General features: G+C 33.1%; 1 protein-coding gene across 2 annotated transcripts; it reads right to left on the bottom strand.

Moving 5' to 3' along the window:
• Positions 1-243: 243 nt before the first annotated feature.
• Positions 244-24,741, bottom strand: LOC127729171 (uncharacterized). 2 transcript variants are annotated; one of them, XM_052236857.1, is made up of 10 exons: positions 24,634-24,741; positions 20,099-20,961; positions 19,738-19,849; positions 18,929-18,997; positions 14,589-14,633; positions 10,138-10,192; positions 5,753-5,887; positions 4,984-5,040; positions 4,526-4,579; positions 244-495 (listed from the first exon to the last, which is right to left on the bottom strand). In XM_052236857.1, the coding sequence occupies exons 2-10, from the start codon at positions 20,743-20,745 to the stop codon at positions 416-418; spliced, it is 1,254 nt and encodes a 417-aa protein (XP_052092817.1). In that variant the 5' UTR covers positions 20,746-20,961; positions 24,634-24,741; the 3' UTR covers positions 244-415. The 2 variants fall into 2 exon arrangements, with proteins under 2 accessions (XP_052092817.1, XP_052092826.1); XM_052236866.1 differs by having other exon boundaries at positions 24,694-24,741.

Raw genomic sequence — 24,741 nt, 5'->3', positions numbered from 1 at the left:
ACGGTGTCCTGTAGACAGATTTTTCTTTGTACATAATTTTGGAGTCTGATTGGCACTAATGCATTAAGCATTTGTTTTATTCATTTGGTCTCAACTTGTTGGGTTTCATCTAATCTTATGAAAACATACACTTTGGCCTGAAAAAGTATTTGCGATGGCTAAAAAACACATGTGCAAACAACTGACCTTATAAATTGATAATGTTTTATGATGTTAATTTGATAAACATTATAGCAATAATCCTTTTCTTTTTTGAACATTTAATAAGGTACCTTTTTATTTAACAAAATATCATATTATAATTTTAAATAATTTTACCATCTATTTTTTTTTCTTCATATTTTATCATATGTTTTTAGCAATATTTCATAATGCTCTTTTTACAAACTATCTACCATGTGTTTTTTATAAACATTTAATCAAGTTCTTTCTTAATCCTCTTTTTCAGTTCCTTCTTCAACTTCTTTTCAACTGACTTATCTAACTGATCACCATCTGAAAGAGATTATGTTGTAGAATTGCCTTGAATTTCTATATTCACAGATATACATATTAGTTTTCAAAGGGAAGTTGAAATCTTCTTCTACAGGGAAACATAATTATTTCATGAATAGGATGTACATGACATTGAGAAAAGAAGAACATGGAATTTAACTTAACTGATTGTATGCTCATAGCTGTACTTTTTGGATGAAATGTCCATGAAATTAAAAGAATAATTAAAAATTCGTAAGGGGTTCCATGGAACCCTGTGTCTCATCTACGATTGCTGCTGTCAGTGTAAAAGTGTAATGTTGACTTAAAAAGTGAGTCCATTTATCAGTAAAATACAGAATGTAAAAAAAAATTAAAACGTTTTCTTTAGATGCTATTCCTTGGTCTTGAAGATTAGCTTCTGTCCAAGTTTCATATCAATCCATGAAGGTTTACAAACTTATCATGTCAAAATAATTGAATCCCAGACTGTCTGTAAGTGTTAACCGTCATAAAAAAGTCCATCTATCAAAAAAATACTGAAAATAAAAATGTAGTTTCAATAGTTTGCTTCAGATATTATCTCTTAATCATAAAGCTTCTACCAAAGTTTCATAAAATTCTATGAAGGTTTCACAAAGTATTTGATGTGTAACAAACTTTAACCCCAGACTGTATCTACTTGGTAATTGTAAAATAAACTAAGTCCATTTATCAGTAAAATACAGAAAAATGAAAATAAATATTTTCAAAGTTTTGCTTTGGATACTGTATTTTGGTCATAAACAAGCTTCTATCCAAATTTCATAAAATTCCATGAAGGTTTGACAAAGTTATTGATGTCTAAAAAACTTTAACCACAGACTGAACCTAAATGTTGACGCTGCGGACGGAATCTAGGATCGCTATGTCTCGCTTTCGCGACATAAATGTTGCAGGCTCGACAAAAATGGGTCTTTGATTCAAAGAGCTTAATTGGAAAACTTTTGGTTTATATTTTGAAAAGTCAATGTTAATGACACCAGTATCTAACAGGCACAAAAGAACATCAAATTAAATGATAGTATAAAGGAATGGTTATATCTGATATATCAAATGAAACCATAATAAAATGCTCCGCAGGGCGCAGCTTGATACGACCCCAGAGGTCGAACCCTGAACAGTTGGGGCAAGTATGGACACAACATTCAAGCTTGATACAGCTTTGCATTTGGATTGTGATTAAATATTTGACACAGCATAGGTTTCTGACACAGAATGAATGTGGTCTAAGAACTTAAAATTTTAAATTGGACATTCACTTATTATGGTCCAATATCCAAAATCTAAATACATGGTTAGATTCAGCATATCAAAGAACCCCAAGAATTCAATTTTTGATGAAATCAAACAAAGTTTAATTTTGGACCCTTTCGACCTCAATGTGGACAAAGTTTATAATGGGGCCCAAAAATCAAAAATCTAAATACATGGTTAGATTCAGCATATCAAAGAACCCCATATATTCAATTTTTGTTGAAATCAAACAAAGTTTAATTTTGGACCCTGATTTGGACCAACTTGAAAACTGGGCCCATAATCAAAAATCTAAATACATGTTTAAATTCAGCATATCAAAGAACCCTAAGAATTCATTTTTTGTTAAAATCAATCTAAGTTTAATTTTGGACCCTTTGGACCTTAATGTAGACCAAATATTTGAAAACGGAACCAAAAATTAAGAATCTAAATACACGATTAGATTCATCATATCAAAGAACCCCAATAATTCAATTTTTGATAAAATCAAACAAAGTTTACTTTTGGACCCTTTGGACCTCAATGTGGACCAATTTAAAAACGGGGCCCAAAATCCAAAAACTAAATACACGGTTAGATTCAGCATATTAAAGAACCCCAAGAATTCAAGAATAAAACCCCATTGAAATTGGTCAAGAAATAAGCAATTTATACGAAGTATCTTCATTTGCACAATACTGTGCAATTAAATATTTCTTGCTATTGCGCAATACTGTACAATTGACAATTTCTTGCTATTGTGCAATATTGTGCTATTGGATATTTCTTGCTATTGCCCAATACTGTGCAGTTGAAGATTTCTTGCTATTGCGCAATACTTATTATATAATAATTTACACATCCTGTTTGGTGTGTATCTCCTACCATATCATTATTATTTGCTTTTAAATATAAATCAGAAATAACCAACTTAAAATGGAAAATTTTAAAAGAAAAAATAGGAAAAAAAGAAAAAAAATGAAAAAAAAAAAAATCCCCCCCCCCAAAATTTTTTGAACCCCCTTATGATTTATCACACCCAAACTCAATCCCAGCCTTCCCTTTGTGGTATGGTACCTTGCAGTACAATTTCAGAGAGATCCATACACTTGAACACAAGTTATTGTCTGGAAACTGTAAAAATGTTTGTTTTTTGGCCCCTTTTTGGCCCCAAATTCCTAAACGTTTAGGGCAATTACCCCCAAATTCAAACCCAGCTTTCCCTTTGTGATATGGAACCTTGTAGTACAATTTCAGAAAGATCCATACACTTACACACAAGTTATTGTCCTGAAACTAGAAAAATGCTTGTTTTTTTGTCCCTTTTTGGCCCCTAATTCCTAAAATATTGAGGCAATTACCCCCATCATCAATCCCAGCCTTCCCTTTGTGGTATGGTACCTTGCAGTACAATTTCAGAGAGATCCATACACTTGAACACAAGTTATTGTCTGGAAACTAGAAAAATGCTTATTTTTGGCCCCTTTTTGGCCCCCAATTCCTAAACGTTTCGGCAATTACCCCTAAACTCAATTCCAGCTTTCCCTTTGTGATATGGAACCTTGTAGTACAATTTCAGAAAGATCCATACACTTACACACAAGTTATTGTCATGAAACTAGAAAAATGCTTTTTTTTCCCCTTTTTTGGCCCCTGTAATTCCTAAAATTTTGAGGCAATTACCCCCAAAATCAATCCCAGCATTCCTTTTGTGATATGGAACCTTGTGGTACAATGTCAGAGAGATCCATACACTAACACACAAGTTATGTCTGGAAGTTACAAAAATGCTTATTTTTGGCCCCTTTTTGGCCCCTAATTCTTTTACTGTTGGTACCATAACCCCCAAAATCAATCCCAACCTTCCTTTTGTGGTATTGAACCATATGGTAAAATTTCATAGAGATCCATTCACTTAAACTAAAGTTAGAGTGCGAAAACCAATGTGTCTTCGGACGACGACGACGCCAACGTCATACCAATATACGACCACAAAATTTTTTTTGCGGTCGTATAAAAATCCTTTGGATAACAAAATATGTGCAGTTTAAATATATGTTAAATCTGCATTCAAAAAAGTGTCTAAAAGCAGTGTGGAAAGGTTGGATGTTGAGCAATGCATGTTTACAGCAAACGGGAATCATTTATTTAATTTGTCAAATCATGTATTCCAAATGGGATGAGTACAAAGTTCACTTTTCTTCAAAACCTTTAAATTGTATTACTTTGAAATTTGCATTGCAAAATAATCATTATATTCGATCAAAATGACAATATATTATTTTTTATAAGAATTAGAGTTGTCTACCTTTGTACACAAGGTCTGTACACATCTTAAATGCATAGTATTTTAGAAAGCTTGAGGGATCTGTGTTGAAAACGTTATGGGTTTTCTGTTATTACTTCATGATTTGTTACACTTTTGATATTAAATAAAAATAATCTTGTTTATCTGGGTTTTTATCAAACAGTTATCTGCTGTTTTTTCCTCAATGTTTGCAGTCATTAGTTCTAAGCAATAAGATTTTATTTTTACAATAAAAACAAATAAACCATAATAAACATCATTTTAAAATAATGATAACTTTACAGTTATAAGACTGACAGAATTATTTACAAACACAAAAACTAAACTTTGTAGGAAAAAAAGAAATTTCGAGAAACCTTCAAACTGTCACATATGACTAGAAATAGTTGATTGAAAAATATTTAATTCCTATGTCTTTCAATCTTTGTTAAATTCTGACTAAAGGATCATAAAACTACTACCTACCTAAGTAGTCTTCATCCTGATGATGTTTCTTTTTATGTGACTTTGATGATGAATCTGAAAAGAAAAAATGTTAAAAATGCAAAGTATTGTATCAGTCTATATGCATATACAAACCAGTATGATACACTAAAGTCCAATGGTAAATGTTTTTGGCCAATTTACATAGTGAGCTATTTCTCAAGATTAAAAGATACTTGATAAGTCTGAATAAACTGTTTCATTTATTTTGGATTCATTATTATTCATGGAGTACCAATTTTCGTGGATTTCTTTGGGATAGGTGAGCCACAAGTTCAACTAAGTACAAATTTCCTATGCAAATTTTGGCAAAACCATGAAATCAAGTATCCACATAAATACAATCTTTCTTCAATCCCCAAAAAACACTTCATGCTATTTGAGCTTCTACCTCAGTAATAATGTCAGTTAAGCTACAATGATGTCATTAAAAAACATACTAGATTTATTTCCTTTATGGTCATGATGTTTTCTTTTTCCTAACTTCACTGGATCTCCTGAAATCATAAAAATATTTTTACAGAAAATTTAGTTTAGAAAAACTTTCCTTATCAATTACCTGGATCATTAGATTATCACTCAATGTTCTCCCACATTGATCTAGCATTTATTTACCATAATGAATATCAAAAACTAATCATCTTCAGACTTTGGAAATGGGAAGAAAATTTAGCCAAGTGGTTATTTTCAGAAATTTCTAAGAAATTTAAGTACCTAAAAGGCATTTTTTTAATATCTGTTTGGTTAATGTTCCCTTTTCCTACAGAACATTTTATAAATAATTAAGACTATGAACTTTTACAATCTAACCTCAATAGGCAAAGGGACCCAACAAAATTATTTGAGTTATCGTGGGATTAAATCATAGAATGTCATGAGTTACATAATGTTTTCCCATTTGTAAGTTGTAACTTGTATTGTTAAGGTTGAAGATGTATAAAAACGACACAGCAGAAACATTACACATGGGATGTTAACAAAGATAAGTATGGTCACACAGTAAATATTCCGTGAGGACAAACATTAAGTTTTAGACTTAGAATCAACCAAGTTTGAATCATCACAGTCATCATTTAACAAATGAGAGGGACTGACAAAATAGACCTACTAATCAGAAAACAAAACTAAGTTCGACACAATGAAGTTCAACTGTATTTGACCCCTTCTCCTACAAATCAATATCAATAACTCATAACTGTGAAAAATTACCTGACCCAAACGGTTCAAATCTAGGTATAAGACCTTTAGGTATTTTATGGGCTATTGGTTCTGGAATCTTTATTGCAGGTAGATCTGGAATCTCTAAAGACTGCATCACATGTATCTGGCCTCTGAACTTTGGTCCTATAAAAATACAGTTGAAATCAAATAAGGAATTCTAATTAGCTTCACATAATTTGTAGGAAATAAATAATATGCAAACTAACTTTTAAATTCCTGTAAGATTTTATTCAGTCTTCATTGTCTGTGAAAACCATCTGGAGATCTCTTCAAAGATTTGATTCAGTTTGAATTGGTAGCATTCTTTTACATACCCCATATACATTTGGTTTGATGCAGAATATTAAATCCAATGCAAGCGTTGGCAGGATAGCACACGCTTTGAAAACTTTAAATACTGCAGAACATAAGAAAGGGGTTCCTATGACCTACAATAACTTGCTGTAAGGCTAAATTTCCTATCCTATCTGATTCATCCCTTTTCTATTGGCAATCAAAACTATTTCCATCCAAATTTTCAGATCATTAAAACTGATAAACCATTAACTTTTTGAGAATGCATAAACTATTTGCCACTGAATGAACAATCAATTCCATTCATAAACTGAATTCGTTTTGGTTAGTAATTTCCTTTATATTGCGTTCACCATAAACAGGTTGAACTGTGATAACCCCACTATAAGCATTCAGCAAACAGAAGGTTGATGAGTCATGAATTTGAAAAAGCATCACACAGTATAGCATGCCTAAATGAAGTTTGATACCAAATTTCAGAAAGCCTTGATTTGTAGTTCCTCAGACAATTGAGACAAAAACTTCTATCAGGTAAACAGAAGAGTCTCATATGAGATTCAAATGCAAACTTGCAGTGTTTAGTGATCAATTTATAATATCTTCTTCAATATCTTTATGAATAACATATAAAACGATGTAACTTTATTACAAATAACCAACATTTCTCTTTCTTTCAAACAAATATCTGCAATAATTATTGTTGAAATCAGATGTGGAAAGAGGGGATATTCAATGTCATCACAGTTACTTCTTATATGTAAATTATCTAAATACGCTTTAGAGAAAAACAAACAGAGAGCCTACACTATGGTTTATGATTGTATAAACTCTTAGTTTTTTCCAAATACAGTGAAATCTGTCAAAACTGAACACCCTTGAGACTTGATGTTTTGTTCGGTTTTCACAGGTGTTCGGATTGTAGACGTAAACGGAAGTGAATAGTTTCAAATTATTTTAACACTGACTGACGAGGAACATCAGGTGACACAACAAACAAGAATATATTTTCAAGTTGATTTAGATGTAAATGTTAATAAAGTGAAAATATCAAATAGATGAAGAAAGACATAGTTACATATTTTTACAATAAAATGCCAATTTGTCAATCACGCTCCTCATTGTAAGGAGAAATTTCGTTCAATGTTATCTGATGTGTAGCCAGTTTGCTTTTCATAATGATGTTGTCATCCGTAAATTCACCGACCAATTCAGATTTCTAATCACTGTCAAATGACGATTCGGTAGTTGACTCGAGATCAACATCGTCTGTTTCAATTATCTGTAGTTCTCTAACTTTATCTTAACTAAATAGCTTACAGAACGTCAACATCCGGGTCTTCAGAATCATATGCATTTGATAGGGCCTCTAAAGGAAAACCTGCATCACGAAAACATTATTCAAAAGTCGTTTATTTTGTTTCATTCCACGACTTGTCAATCCATTATCAGTGAATGGAAGAACGTTAATTTATTTACACAGTACAGTTACGAAATGGCAGTTGTCAATTTGTGGCAGTGAATATTTGAATCACGTGCATTTAAATAATTCCAATTTGTATTCAAGGGATAGGTCCTTTCTTGCCCCTTTTGGCGATGGGCGAGGTTTATCGTTTTGATCAATTTTGCGTTTGCAAGCCCCTTGCTGTAAATTTCATAGAATACGTTTTTATAGACTAACCGATACTTTTACAATGATTTTAACACTGTTTACAGGTACACAAACAAGCTCATTAGTTTATAATAAAATGCTCTGCAGGGCGCAGCTTGATACGACCGCAGAGGTCGAACCCTGAACAGTTGGGGCAAGTATGGACACAACATTCAAGCTTGATACAGCTCTGAATTTGGATTGTGATTAAATATTTGACACAGCATAGGTTTCTGACACAGAATGAATGTGGTCTAAGAACTTAAAAATTTTAAATTGGACATTCACCTATTATGGTCCAATATCCAAAATCTAAATACATGGTTAGATTCATCATATCAAAGAACCCCAAGAATTCAATTTTTGATGAAATCAAACAAAGTTTAATTTTGGACCCTTTTGACCTCAATGTGGACAAAGTTGATAACGGGGCCCAAAAATCAAAAATCTAAATAAATGGTTAGATTCAGCATATCAAAGAACCCCATATATTCAATTTTTGTTGAAATCAAACAAAGTTTAATTTTGGACCCCGATTTGGACCAACTTGAAAACTGGGCCCATAATCAAAAATCTAAATACATGTTTAGATTCAGCATATCAAAGAACCCTAAAAATTCAATTTTTGTTAAAAACTAAGTTTAATTTTGGACCCTTTCGACCTTAATGTAGACCAATTTGAAAACGGAACCAAAAATTAAGAATCTAAATACACGGTTAGATTCGGCATATCAAAGAACCCCAATAATTCAATTTTTGATGAAATCAAACAAAGCTAAATTTTGGACCCTTTGGACCTCAATGTGGACCAATTTAAAAACGGGGCCCAAAATCCAAAAACTTAATACACGGTTAGATTCAGCATATTAAAGAACCCCAAGAATTCAAGAATAAAACCCCATTGAAATTGATCAAGAAATAAGCAATTTATACGAAGTATCTTCTTTTGCACAATACTGTGCAATTGAATATTTCTTGCTATTGCGCAATACTGTACAATTGACAATGTCTTGCTATTGCGCAATATTGTGCTATTGGATATTTCTTGCTATTGCCCAATACTGTGCAATTGAAGATTTCTTGCTATTGCGCAATACTGTGCAATTGAAGATTTCTTGCTATTGCGCAATACTGTGCAATTGAAGATTTCTTGCTATTGCACAATACTTATTATATAATAATTTACACATCCTGTTTGGTGTGTATCTCCTACCATATCATTATTATTTGCTTTTAAATATAAATCAGAAATAACCAACTTAAAATGGAAAATTTTAAAAGAAAAAAAAAAGGAAAAAAAGAAAAAAAAAGAACCCCCCCCCAAATTTTTTGAACCCCCTTATGATTCATCACCCCCAAACTCAATCCCAGCCTTCCCTTTGTGGTATGGTACCTTGCAGTACAATTTCAGAGAGATCCATACACTTGAACACAAGTTATTGTCTGTAAACTAGAAAAATGCTTATTTTTGGCCCCTTTAGGCCCCAAATTCCTAAACGTTTCTGCAATTACCCCCAAACTCAATTCCAGCTTTCCCTTTGTGATATGGAACCTTGTAGTACAATTTCAGAAATATCCAAACACTTACACACAAGTTATTGTCATGAAACTAGAAAAATGCTTGTTTTTTGCCCCTTTTTTGGCCCCTAATTCCTCAAATTTTGAGGCAATTACCCCCAAAATCAATTACAGCCTTCCCTTTGTGATATGGAACCTTGTGGTACAATGTCAGAGAGATCCATACACTTACACACAAGTTATTGTCTGGAAGTTACAAAACTGCTTATTTTTGGCCCCTTTTTGGCCCGTAATTCCTTAACTGTTGGTACCATAACCCCCAAAATCAATCCCAACCTTCCTTTCGTGGTATTGAACCTTATGGCAAAATTTCATGGAGATCCATTCACTTAAACTAAAGTTAGAGTGCGAAAACCAATGTGTCTTCGGACGACGCCGGACGACGAAAACGACGACGACGACGCCAACGTCAGTCATACCAATATACGACCAAAAAATTTTTAATTTTTGCGGTCGTATAAAAACAATTCACCAGTTCATTAAACTTCAAATACCCTCGGGGATCCTCTGTCAGCCTGTGTTTGTTTAATAACTCATGCAAATCATTGAAAATACCTTTTGTTTTTATTGCTATTGATCAATTTTGACAGGTGATTTTTGTATACACTTTCACTAACGTGCCTTAAAAAAGCGTGCGGGATTCAGTGTTGGCAGGGTGCAGATTTTTCAGGTTAGATTAGCGTTAATTGATAGGGATATTCCATTGGACTTTGAAAATTGTTCGGTTAAACTGTAATTCGGTTTTATCAGGGTTTGGTTTTCCCAGGTTTCACTGTACAAATATTTCAAAATCAGAAATCAAACAAATAAAAACGTTAATTCCTAATTTCTAATTACACAACAATCTACATACCTAATACAAAAGACGACTTTTCTCTGCTTGGTAAAATGGGAGCAAATGTTGACATCTGGAATTAACAATAAAGAACCTTCAGTAAAACAAGAGTGCACACGCTGAAATGTCTCGCCTTCTTTACTAATCACTGATATTATGTTGATAGTCCTAAATATAAAAATTATTACAACTGTCACATAAACTTAACATTAACCAAGAAAATTAAACATTGACCAATGAACCATGAAAATGAGGTCAAGGTCAGATGAACAATGCCAGACAGGCATGTACAGCTAACAATTCTTCCATACAACAAATATAGTTGACCTATTGCTTATAGTTTAAGAAAAACAGACCAAAACACAAAAACTTAACACTGAGCAATGAACTGTGAAAATGAGGTCAAGGTCAAATAAAACCTGCGCGACTGACATATAGATCATAAAATATTTCCATACACCAAATATAGTTGACCTATTGCATATAGTATTAGAAAAAAATACCAAAACTCAAAATCTTAACTTTGACCACTGAACCATGAAAATGAGGTCAAGGCCAAATGACACCTGCCAGCTAGATATGTACACCTTACAATCATTCCATACACCAAATATAGTAGACCTATTGCATACAGTATAAAAAAAACAGACCAAAACACAAAAACTTAACTATAACCACTGAACCATGAAAATGAGGGCAAGGTCAGATGACACCTGCCAGTTGGACATGTACACCTTAAAGTCCTTCCATACACCGAATATACTTGACCTATTGCTTATAGTATCTGAGATATGGACTTGACCACCAAAACTTAACCTTGTTCACTGATCCTTGAAATGAGGTTGAGTTCAAGTGAAAACTGTCTGACGGACATGAGGACCTTGCAAGGTACGCACATACCAAATATAGTTATCCTACTACTTATAATAAGAGAGAATTTAACATTACAAAAAATGTTAACTTTTTTTTCAAGTAGTCACTGAACCATGAAAATGAGGTCAAGGACATTGGACATGGGACTGATGGAAACTTCGTAACATGAGGCATCCATATACAAAGTATGAAGCATCCAGGTCTTCCACCTTCTAAAATATAAAGCTTTTAAGAAGTTAGCTAATGCCGCCGCCGCCGGATCTCCATCCCTATGTCGAGCTTTCTGCGACAAAAGTCGCAGGCTCGACAAAAACTCAAATATTCCATACCCCCATATAAAGGGGGGGGAGCTTGTAATGCACTATTGGCACATTTTTTTTCTGTTTAATTTTAGGTATGATTCTTTTCTACTATGTTTTCAGAAAGTAATATTGTCTTACAATATCTATTTTCAGTAAATATGACCTTGACCTTAGACCTAGACTTCAAAATCAATAGGGATCTGACTCTCACATATCAAAACAAGATTGCAAACCAATAAGAAGTCTTTCTTACACAAATTATAGTCTATCTTTAAAAATATGACCTCAAAATCAATTGGGATCTTCCTCTCCTCATTATGTTTGACCATATACCCAAGTAACGTTGCAGTCTGATAAAAATCATTTTGACCTTACCTTCCAGATATAATTTTTCTTCATAAATTTAAGTCTACTATAGTAACTATGACCTTGATCTTGGACATAGTGACCTCAAAATCAAAATAGATCTTCCACTCATTATATGTTGTCTTATCGCACCTTGGCCAAACTAGCGATGTTGTGATTGGTTTCATGCTGTCACGTGGTGACCCCTATGAATCTGTAGGGGGTAAATAGATTCCATAGGGGTATCATGACGTTATGTCTATTATTAACAGTGACGTCATCTATTAATATTATTGTATTTCATTGTTTATTTTTACACAAAACTAGGCAGGAAAAGTCCTGTGTGCGATAAATTTGTTGTATGGTTCATTACTGACCCCCTACGGATCCATAGAGGGTTAAAAAATTACATAAGGGGTGAGGTCGAACAATAAAATTAATAAAGGATGTCACCAACTGCCTTCGGCCTCACCCCCTATGTATTTTACTAACCCTCTATGGATCCATAGGGGGTCAGTAGCAAACTATACAACTTATAATATGACCAAATAAGGTTGCAATCCCATATATATATATATATAGTATTTGATTTAAAACTAGTAAACAACTTTTCCTCACAAATTTCTGTTTATCATTAGTAACTGTGACCTTGACTTTAGATGTAGTGACCTCAAAATCAATAGAGATTTTTCTCTCATAATATCTCACCATATACCCCAGTAAGGTTGCAATCTGATATAAACTATTTAAAAGTTAAAACAGGGGCATTTCAATCCTTTTGTGGTAGGGGTGAGTGGCTGGGACATCAAATACCCTTTTCATTTTGAATAACAAAAATATACATGTATACCCTACCATATTTTCTTCAAAAAATGTACCTATACAATATTTCATGGAGAGATAATTTGATTTGACAAATAGATGATGCATTTACGACAGAGGTTTTAATCTCATCTGTGAAAAATATTGACATCTGATTAATTTCAAATACTTATGATTCAATCAACAACCTTTTCATATATTTCATCTTAATTTTTAGACCTTATCAAAAACATGAAGCTTGAAAATAGTGAGCTATTCCAGCGGCTCATCCATACCTTACCTAAAATGACACATTATGTGTTGACACACAGTCCAACCCCAAAAGATAGTTTAGCCACATTAACACAGATGTAGCAAAATATCTTTTTGGATAAAGCTGTAGCTCATATTTAAATATTGATGACAAAATCATAAAATGAGGCTTTTTGCAGTTTTAAATCAAATGCAGAAACTTTGGAGCCCTGAAACAAATACAGCCAACTGAAAGACTATCCTGCGAACATTTAAAGGATGTTTAGTTTAAGAATACTTCAAAAACATCAATATCATTAACAGAATAAGAATTTCTGTCCATAGGACACAATGCCCTGCTTACACAATCACATTTCTATGTTCAGTTAACTTCAAAATTTTGGTAAAAACTCTAATTTGGCATATAGTTTTAATAGTTCATGTCATTATAAACATGTGTACTAAGTTTCAAATGACCACAATGTCCTGATAAACTACCTTAAACTAAAAATGTTCCCTGATTTTAGGACAGACAGACGCTTGGACAGAGGCACGGACAGAAAAATATTATACCCCTCTACTACCAAAGGCAGGCTAAAATAAAAATTCGTAAGGGTTCCGCGGAACCCAGTGTCTCGCCTACTTCTGCTGTTAATCACGGGCTCAACAAAAATGAGGAAAAAAATTAATAAAAATATTCCTCTCTATACTATCTTTTGATTGTAAGTAGCTTCTGTCCAAGTTTGGTAAAAATCCAGGATAGTTTATGAATCTAATAAATGTTTTAAAATAAAAACTTAAACTGCAGACTGTTATGTAATGTTAACTGGAAGAAAAACTAAGTCCATTTATAAGTAAAATACGGAAAAAATGGAACAAAATTTTAACAAAATTTCCTTTTAGATACTAGCTTTTAATCATAAACAAGCTTCTGTCCAAGTTTGGTACAAATCCAGGATAGTTTAAGAAAGTTGTTAAAATTTTAAAAACTTTAACTACAGAGTGAATGTAATGTTAACTGGCAGAAAAAACTAAGTCCATTTATAAGTAAAATACAAAAAAAAATTGAATTTTTGTTTACAAAATTTACTTCTGGATACTATCTTATGATCACAAACAAGCTTCTTTCCAAGTTTGGTACAAATCCAGGATAGTTTAAGAAAGTTATTAAAATTTCAAAAACTTTAACCACAGAGTGAATGTAATGTTTCCTGGCAGAAAAACTAAGTCCATTTACAAGTAAAATACGGAAAAAATAGAATTTTTTTTTTACAAAATTTACTTCTGGATACTATCTTATGATCACAAACAAGCTTCTTTCCAAGTTTGGTACAAATCCAGGATAGTTTAAGAAAGTTATTAAAATTTCAAAAACTTTAACCACAGAGTGAATGTAATGTTTCCTGGCAGAAAAACTAAGTCCATTTACAAGTAAAATACGGAAAAAATAGAATTTTTTTTTTACAAAATTTACTTCTGGATACTATCTTATGATCACAAACAAGCTTCTTTCCAAGTTTGGTACAAATCCAGGATAGTTTAAGAAAGTAATTAAAATTTCAAAAACTTTAACCACAGAGTGAATGTAATGTTTCCTGGCAGAAAAACTAAGTCCATTTATAAGTAAAATACGGAAAAAATGGAATTTTTTTTTTTACAAAATTTACTTTTGAATATTATCTTATGATCATAAACAAGCTTCTGTCCAAGTTTGGTAGAAATCCAGGGTAGTTTAAGAAAGTTATTAAAATTTCAAAAACTTTAACCACAGAGTGAATATTTGTGGACGCCGCCGACGACGACGACGGAATGTAGGATCGCTATGTCTCGCTTTTTCGACAAAAGTCAAAGGCTCGACAAAAATGCTGCTCAATAAAAACTTTGTACTATAATTACCTCATTTGTAGTATCTTCTGTTACATCCACTTCATACAATTCATCCTGGAAAAAAATATGAAAAGAATACCTTTATAAACTTGTTTTTTACAACCTATAGATAATTCTTTTATATTTATATCAAGTGATATAATGGATGAATGGGGTAATATTAAATGAAACCTTTTTTGTCCAAAACTGACAGATCAAAACAAAAAATTCTGTACTCTCTACCAGTAAACTTGTCATGATGAAAATATGCTCAGGTATTATCTAATGTAATGGTATCGATAAATCATCAGCTGGTCTCTTTTGACCATACATCTGATCAGGGGCGGATCCAGCCATTTAAAGAAGGGGGGGGGGGGGGTTCCTTACCCAGGATAAAGAGGGGGGGGGGGGTCCAACTATATGTCCCCATTCAAATGCATTGATCGTCAAAAAAAAAGGGGGGTTCCAACCCCTGGAACCCCCCCTGGATCCGCCACTGTTGATCAATACATAACATTTTCATGATTTTGAGATATTACAACTGATTTTGGTGTTGGACGTTAGAAGATTAAAAATGGAGATTAACTTGACTTACACCAAAGTCAAATGTGATTTTCTAAACAGTATAGTACTGTGGATTCGTTTATTTTCGTGGATACTAATTTCAATGGATTGAGGTAAAATTATGATTTCATGGTTTTGGCTATAAGTGTGTATACAAACCTATAGAAAATTTATACAGCGTTGAACATTTAAATTTGTGATTTACCTATACACACAAAATCTAAAAAAAATTGGTATCCAACGAATAATAATGAATCCACATTATCAATTATCTTATGTCAAACTTAAATGGAAATAATTACTTTGAATTACATTTATACTAAAACTTTCACTAAATAAATTGCCTCGCCGGATGCAGCTGGATACGACCGCAGAGGCCCAACCCTGAACAGTTGGGACAAAAATGGACACAATATCGCGCTTGATAGAGGTCTGAATTTGGATTGTAATTAAATATTTGACACATAATTGGTTTCTGACACAGAATGACTGTAGTCAAAGAACTTAGAATTGGTTATATGATTTGAATTTATATTCAATTTTTTGCTTTTGTGCAATACACTGTGCCTGTGCGAATTTTCCAAACTAGAGGCTCTCAAGAGCCTGTGTCGCTCACCTGATTCTACTTTGGTTTTGGAAATCATGTAAAAATAGATTAAAATCATAACAGATACCCTAATAATGAGTGAGGCCAAATTTGGTTTAATATTGGTCCTGTAATTTAATAAAAAATCCTGGTGGCCATCTTGAACAGTAAATCAGCAACAAAGTAGCAACACTTAATCAGCACCTCATAAGAAACATTTATGCCATGTTTTGGTTTCATTCCATTCAGTGCACCTCTAGAAGAAGCATTTGTATGTATTTCCCATAGGGTCTTATGTTAAAGGAAGTCCCCCCATTGGCGGCCATCATGGATGATGAATCAGCTTCAAAGTAACAAAACTTAGTCAGCATCTCATAAGGAACATTCATGCCATGTTTGTTTTCAATCCATTCAGTATGTGGTTCTCTAAAAGAAGTCATTTGTATGTATTGTCCATAGGGTCCTTTGTTAAACATTGCCCCCATCTGGCAGCCATAATGGATGAAGGATCAGCTTCAAAGTAACAACACTTGGTCAGCACCTCAAAAGGAACATGCATGCCATGTTTGGTTTCATTCCATTCAATGGTTCTCTAAAAGAAAACATTTGTACATATTTCTCATAGGGTCTTATGTTTAACTAAGTCCTCCGCTGGCGGCCATCTTAGATTATGGATCTGCTTCATAGTAACAACACTTGGTCAGCACCTCATAAGGAACATTCATGCCATGTTTGGTTTCATTGCATTTAGTGGTTCTCTAAAAGAAGACATTTTTATGTATTTCCCATAGGGTCCTATGTTAAACTAAGTCCCCCGCTGGCTGCCATCTTGGATGATGGATCAGCTTCAAAGTAACAACACTTGGTCAGCACCTCATAAGGAACATTCATACCATGTTTGGTTTCATTCCATTCAGTAGTTCTCTAAAAGAAGACGTTTGTATGTATTTCCCATAGGGTCCCATGTTAAACTAAGTCCCCCGCTGGCGGCCATCTTGGATTAGGGATCGGCTTCAAAGTAACAACACTCGGTCAACACCTCATAAGGAACATTCATGCCATGTTTGGTTTCATTCCATTCAGTGGTTCTCTAAAAGAAGACATTTGTATGTATTTCTCATAGGGTCCCATGTTAAACTAAGTCCCCTGCAGGCGGCCATCTTGGATTATGGATTGCCTCAAAGTAACAACACTTGGTCAGCACCTTATAAGGAACATTCATGCCATGTTTGGTTTCATTCCATTCAGTGGTTCTCTAAAAGAAGACATTTGTATGTATTTCCTATAGGGTCCAATGTTAAACTAAGTCCCCTGCTGGCGGCCATCTTGGATTATGGATCAGCTTCATAGTAACAACACTTGGTCAGCACCTCATAAGGAACATTCATGCCATGTTTGGTTTCATTCCATTCAGCGGTTCTCTAAAAGAAGACATTTGTATGTATTTCCCATAGGGTCCCATGTTAAACTAAGTCCCCAGCTGGCGGCCATCTTGGATTATGGATCGGCTTCAAAGTAACAACACTCGGTCAGCACCTCATAAGAAACATTCATGCCATGTTTGGTTTCATTCCATTCAGTGGTTCTCTAAAAGAAGACATTTGTATGTATTTCCCATAGGGTCCCATGTTAAACTAAGTCCCCAGCTGGCGGCCATCTTGGATTATGGATCGGCTTCAAAGTAACAACACTCGGTCAGCACCTCATAAGAAACATTCATGCCATGTTTGGTTTCATTCCATTCAGTGGTTCTCTAAAAGAAGACATTTGTATGTATTTCCCATAGGGTCCCATGTTAAACTAAGTCCCCAGCTGGCGGCCATCTTGGATTATGGATCGGCTTCAAAGTAACAACACTCGGTCAGCACCTCATAAGAAACATTCATGCCATGTTTGGTTTCATTCCATTCAGTGGTTCTCTAAAAGAAGACATTTGTATGTATTTTCCATAGGGTCCTATGTTAAACTAAGTCCCCCGCTGGCGGCCATCTTGGATGATGGATCCGCTACAAAGTAACAACACTTGGTCAGCACCTCATAAGGAACATTCATGCCATGTTTGGTTTCATTCCATTCAGTGGTTCTCTAGAAGAAGTTCAAAATGTAAAAAGTTAACGCCGACGACGGACGACGGACGCCAAGTGACGAGAAAAGCTCACTTGGCCCTTCGGGCCAGGTGAGCTAAAAAAACAACATTCTTTCCCTCAAGATATGGTCATAATCTCAATTCAAATTTCCAATGGAGTTTGCAACCATAACTACCCATTTAAATACATCATAAAAGTCTTAAATAGATAATTTAAAAGCAGTGTAAGGGAGGTAATCCAACATTGTACAACATTGAACAATTTTGTTTTTGGATTACCTCCCTTACACTGCTTTTAAATTGTCCATTAACCAGGAAACCCTTGTTTTTTCCCCTTTTTTGCCCCTAATTCCTAAATGGTTTGAGCCATAACCCCCAAAGCCAATCCTATCCATCCCTTTGTGGTATGGAAACTTGTGGTATAATTTCAGAGAGATCCATACACTTAAACACAAGTTATTGTCTGGAAAATAGAAAAATGCCTTTTTGGGCCTCTTTTTGGCCCCTTTTTCCTAAACTGTTAGGACCATAACCCCCAATATCAATCCCAATCTTCCTTTTGTGGTTATAAACCTTGTGTTTAAATTTCATAGATTTCTTTTTACTTATACTAAAGTTATTGTCCGGAAACCAACTGTCTGCGGACGACGACGACAACGTGATACCAATATACGACCACAAAATTTTCTTGCGGTCGTATAAAAACAGATTTTCTTCTTTAAGCATCTTACTATTAGGGATCATTAGAACAGTAAAATTCCACAACTTGATAGGCAAAAGCATCCACAGCAGCCAGGTCAGACTTTGTAGAATGATCCCATGCATTTTTTTGTAATAGTATTCGAAATGGGTCAAAATTTATAATATTTGGGGCCAAATTGGGGGATATAGTTATGTACAGAATTGTAGTTAATGATATTTTTTTTTTTATCAAAAATGTTTATGTTTGTTAGAACTGTTCATGGGCAAATACCCTTCACCAGAGAAGTCAGTCTTGGTACAAGTATAGTTTCATTGCATATAGGTTTTAATAGGTGTAGATGTAATCACAAAAAACTGTGCCTTTGTATATTTTACATGTTTTTCCTGTAGATATTCACCATTTCTTTTGAATGTGAGACTACTGATACTTACATCTTTAGAACTGAACTCTGTACATCCATTTAAATCTATTGCCATCCCATTCAGATTTTGAATATCAAACTGAAAATATAAATGTCCAATTGTCCATTAATTCTTAAAACATGACAAAAAATTGCCTAACACAAGATTGGAAATTTGAACATTTTTTCTTTGCAATTTAAAATAAACGTAGAAAGTCTTGCTTGATAACTTGAGACAATTGTTCTACATAATGATTCTTTAGTTATTACTCTTATATATCAATTGACATTTTATATCCATTCTGACCACATGAGAAATGAAAGCAAATAATATTTTTGTATAGTATATGGTACTACACAAAGAATTCAATTCATTGTAAATATGTTTTAGTTTACAGTCAATGTTTGTATCATTGTCTGATTCTTCAATAAACTTGCACTTAAATACTAAATAATCAGTTTTTCTTCAATACATATACAAAATATTAAGGTTTTACTTTAGAGTCTACTTTAATTGTTGACTGTATCAAAAATATTGTTCTATTATAACATAATAATACATGCCTACTGATTATTTAATCACTTGATTGGTTGACCAATTGGTGTTAAATGTGTAAAATTATTAAACCCTGCTGGGGTCTAAACAGCTCCATAAATCATACAATTATAAATTGTTTGGTTGTTATTTGGTTGTTATTTTCATTTGATCTTACAAAACTGATCTTACAAAAGATTAAGAAAAAATATGTAACTTGTATTTTCCAATGAACTTATTACTTGATTTTAAGGTAGTATTAACCTTCATATGCAAACAAATATAACTACAATTTCAGGACATACATTTACAGGTGCCTTAATAAGCCATAGGTCCTTGTGTCTGAGATCTTCTTTACACATATCTGTATTGGATTCAGTAAGTTTAGATGGTTCATATCCTTCTGGTATGTTGTATCTACAAAATATATATGAAAACCTGCATAAGACAATCTTCAAAACTTTTAAAATCCCTGTTTTGAGTTATTTCCCTTTCTAAAGATTTTTTTTCATTAACTTTTAAAAATAACCCAAGAAGAAAACTTATTAATTGATAATATTTTTGCCCCAGTTTTAAAAATATTTTATTTTAGGGAATAATTGGCCAAAAATCATATCTTCTCCTCTGGCATCTTTATTTTTATGAAAGAATAAAGGCATGTATTACCTCAGTTTTAAATTTTGCTCCGTTTGGTTTGTCATATCTTCCTGATCACTTTCTATGTTCCCAATTGTGTGAGATTTTCTCTTCTTCTTATGAACCCTTGAAGACCCTTTTAACTGACTACCAGATGTAGAAGTACTAAATATTGATTGAGACATCAGTGGTTCTTCATCACCAGAATTTTCATCTGAACTGTCTGCTGTTGTCTTTGCTTCAATTATTCTTAACTTTCTTTTTTTCTTTGGTGAAGCTATACTAAAATCTGACATTTCATCCATACTGGATTTTGCATGCTGTTCAGCTATACTGTGAATTTCTCTCTCTACACTTTGATCAGAATCAGAAATGTCATGTTCTAACCAATGTTTGGAAGCGTCTAAAGATGAATCAGAACCACTTGAAGTTGTAGGAGATTTTGAACGATTTGACCTTTTTTTACTATGTCTCTCATGTTCTAATGAAATCTTCCTATTTTTAACTGAATTGTTTTTTACTCCCTGTTTTGAAGGACTTTTAGATTGAACAATTCTTTGCTGTTTCTTTGTGTTTTTTGCTGAAAGTTTATCTTTTTCTGTTTCTGTAGTTGATATGTCCAATAACTTCCTCCTTGATGATTTTTTTACATGGCTGTCACTTGTTCCAGAAACCATAATGCTTAGCAAAGAGATTTAATAAATATTTTCCTGCTAATTTTCCAAACAATGATCAATTTGCCTCAAAAAGTTTTTCCTCTCATCTCCCAATATAAGTTACATTGTATATCTATGTAAATAATATGGTCTACACAACTCTACCGTCTAAGTAACTTCACTCTATATTTCAACTCCTTACTTCAGATAATTCTCTCTACAATTAAGCAAACTCTTCTACAAAGTAAATAATTAGAATTAGATAATTTAGTGTCATATCACAGATATCCCAACTGACAGCTACTACTCTGGTTACTACATGTATATAGGTAACCAACCATAATTCTTGAAAAGGAAGATGAATGTATCATTAACCAAAGTATGGGAAAAATTGGCTCATAACAGGATTTCTCAAAATTTCTTAATTATTTTGTTCTTCAAATTTTACATTATTGAAATAATAGCAGCCCATGGGTAAGGGCAGTTAGGACTGTTAACAAAAACTTTTTACAGAAGATTGTAAATTCATTATCTAATTTCAATTAATTATCTTTTTCTTCTTGCTGTGGTAAGTATCAGAGTGCCATCTGTTGTATTCTGCTGGAATGACCTGCTTTCTTAGAAAAACTAACAGTTATAATAATATATCCAAATTTTGACTTATTCTCAGTGTCAAATTTTTCATTCAAATAAAAACACTGCATTCACCTCTGCATTTACAATATTTTTAATATTGTATATATTGTGCAAAATTTTTTCTGTGATTAAAAATAAAAAGATACATTCTATTCAATACAAGATTTCAAAAATATGTTTATCATAAGCACTTTGGGTATACTGTTCTATTTTGTTAAGTTTTAGTGTATATGTTGTGTACAAGTTATCATTTTGTACAAATTATAACATGTACAAAAAAATTGTACAAATTATAATTTGTATTTTGACTTTGTACAAATTGTAATTTCTGACTAAAATTCATTTATAACTTGTACAATAATTAATAGTATTGATTTTGTTATAAAAAAACAAGGATACACATTATATTTTTTTTATTCAATGACCACACAATTAACCTTATTTACAAAATACAAAAAATAGTTATGTCTCATTTGTTTGAGCATGTGAGTGAATTATGGCATCGAGAATTGCACAATATCTTTTGCTTTTTACATTAACATGTGCTGCACCCCTTTTACATTTACATGAAATAAACCCCTGACCACCAGTTTCTGAAAGCTTGATAACTGTTTCACGTAGAGAAAGTTGAAGCTCAGGGACTGTTACTGCGAAAAAGATGTGTCTTTAACAGCTTCAATTTGATTTCTCGACCAATATCATGCTAAAATTCCTACAACTGTTCCAATAGACCTACGATATTTCGACTATCAATTGGGGCACGATCATACTGAGGAATTGGTATAATGACATTATCCCCCACAGCAAGTTCTGGGGCCTGTTTATCGAAGCAGTCTTAGGATTAGGACGTGTCCTAAGACCAACTTGAGACATATCTTAGTCCTAACTGGGTTTATCAAACATGTCGCAACTTACGATAATCCTAGGAATTGTCCCAACTTTAGGATACTAATTTAGGTGTCTTAAGATGTTCTTAAGATGGTCCTAACTTTAGGATATATTTAGGATGGTTATTTTATTAATAAATATGGCCTGTGTTGGTTTCATTTACTTTAATGCATATTGAATCCCTATCTCTCTTTTCAATACCATTAGTTGCAACATTTGATAGTTTACTAAAATGCAGAGTTTTACTCTTTTCCACTTCGTTCAGAAGAGTCTGTAGTTCTGCATCAGTAAAATGCGGATTTCCTCTCTTGCTCATATTCACAAGTATATATTTTTTTTTGGCAGTAATAAAATAGTTGATGAACTCCGTATTTATATGAAAGATGCACAAGATTTGCCTTTGAACTTTTAAGTATGAAACCATGACACGTCAAAATCAGCTCACCCAAAGCATATACATGTAATGACTTTACCAATTAAATATTTAATTTTAACTATTTACAATTAGTTTGTTCAATTCTTATATAAAACGTAATCCTAAGATAGCTTCGATGTGCATGCTGAGACATGTCGTAATTTGGTCCTTACTTACCCTAATTTCAGTCCCAAAAAATTCTTAGGACAGACCTTAGGACAGTTTCTATAAACAGGCCCCTGATGATAAACGTTTCCTTTTCTTGTTTAGATATTCGGGTTGGATCAGTTTGCCAGATAGAGCACGCTTCCTGACACGTATGATCAAGGTGTTTCAACGTCAGTGTCATCCTGATTGTCACTCGGGCAATTTTCTATTATACTATCAGAATTGTCACTCGGCTAATTTCTATTATACTATCAGAATTGTCGGTGGAACCAATTTTTATTTTTCTATCAGAATTGTCACTTGGGCCAATTTCTATTTTGCTAGCAGAATTAACTGACATGCATGTACATTTCCTGTCTCCATCTTGGTATTTTTTTAATTTTTTTTTTGTAAATAAGATTTAGTTTGTGGTCATTGAATACAAACTCTATATCGTGTATCATTGGTATTTTAAAACAAAATCCATACTTAAAATTATTGTACAAGCACTTTTTGTACAAATTACAATTTGTACAAAGTCAAAATACAAATTATAATTTGTACAATTTTTTTGTACAAATTATAATTTATACAAAATGATAACTTGTACACAACATATACATGGTATACAAATGCATGAATAAACTTTGTTTTAAATATCAAAATGTCAAAAAAGCTAAATGACAGTAAATATGCACTTTCTAAAGTTTAAGATAATTTACAGAAACTGAATTTGGTTAGAATCAACAAACTTAAAATACTGAACATTAAAAACAGATATTTCTACACAGACATGACAAATCAATTCTATCATTTTGGAATTTCTCCACAGACTGAGACATGACAGATCAATCTTTCGTTTTGAAACTCAGTAAATATCCCAAGGCCCATGAGTTACAGTTCTGCAGCTAATTCTTTGAATTTAGAATTATTGTGAAAATAAAAATGGATGGTACCATCAAGATTCGACCCCTGAATCTTTGGATCTAAAGGCAGCACTCTAACCGACTGAGCCAAAGAAGATCTTTCCTAACTCAACCAGTTAGACTACTTTTATATGAAATTGCATGTCCATTGAAACAACTCTTGAACCCCTTTTCTTTTTTCATGCTGCATACCATCCTGGCATTTGAGCAGCTCACATGTCAACTACCTGACAAACCCTACATTTGTAGGTCTTTCACTTTGAAACCCTCTGGTCAGTTCCTTGCATGTCATAGTCATCCCTAATGACCTGCTGGTCATACCATAGTCCAAATAATTATGATGTCTTGAAAGGCTATCTTAATTTTTTTTGCTGTCACTCCTTCCTAGTATCTACAATTATTCGCTGCTATAAAATAAAATAGCCTTTCAAGACGTCATAATTTCATGTATTAGGACTATTTATACCCTATGACTCTCAAAAGATATTCATTTCAAATCACTGGCCTACTGACGATGCTTATCCTCATGGGTTTTCGTGCTATTAAGAATGCATTGTGACGTCACAATTTCCATTGAAAAAGCATGCATAGTACGAATTCATATGACCTACGAAAACATGATCTGACCATATGTCCGTTCAACCCCAGTGTTCTGTAGTTAGAAAATATCAATATAGTATAATATTTAAATAAAAGGTTTTTTTTTTTCTTTTACACTTAATATATGTTACATTTCAGTTTATGGCAAATTATGCTGGAACATTCAACTTTACAAAATGCAATAATATTGCCAAAAATTCACTTTAAAAATAAAAATTATCCATTTTCGATCAAGAGAAATGGGGGGGGTCAACAAATGAGGAGCATACTAAAATTCAAGATTTTTGCATCTTATACATTTAATTTTGTGTTCCTTGCATCTACAATCTTTGGTTTTGTTGTTGTCGCATACCATACCATGTGCACAATATAGCCTGGTTTCTGGATTCGATAGTCAATTCGGAC

The sequence above is a fragment of the Mytilus californianus genome, unplaced genomic scaffold, assembly GCF_021869535.1.
Source record: "Mytilus californianus isolate M0D057914Y unplaced genomic scaffold, xbMytCali1.0.p SCAF_1, whole genome shotgun sequence".
Classification (NCBI taxonomy): Eukaryota; Metazoa; Mollusca; class Bivalvia; order Mytilida; family Mytilidae; genus Mytilus; species Mytilus californianus.
Note: the sequence above shows the minus strand (reverse complement) of the source record. Positions and strands in the feature narration are given on the sequence as shown.

What these genes read in the sequence shown, in the direction of transcription:
- LOC127729171 (XM_052236857.1), bottom strand. Translation starts at nt 20,745, where the DNA reads ATGGTTTCTGGAACAAGTGACAGCCATGTAAAAAAATCATCAAGGAGG. An exon ending in ATTTGAACCGTTTGGGTCAG is followed by an intron (nt 5,041 to 5,752) that starts GTAATTTTTCAC and finishes TTATGATTTCAG; the next exon opens with GAGATCCAGTGAAGTTAGGA. An exon ending in TCAGGATGAAGACTACTTAG is followed by an intron (nt 496 to 4,525) that starts GTAGGTAGTAGT and finishes AATCTCTTTCAG; the next exon opens with ATGGTGATCAGTTAGATAAG.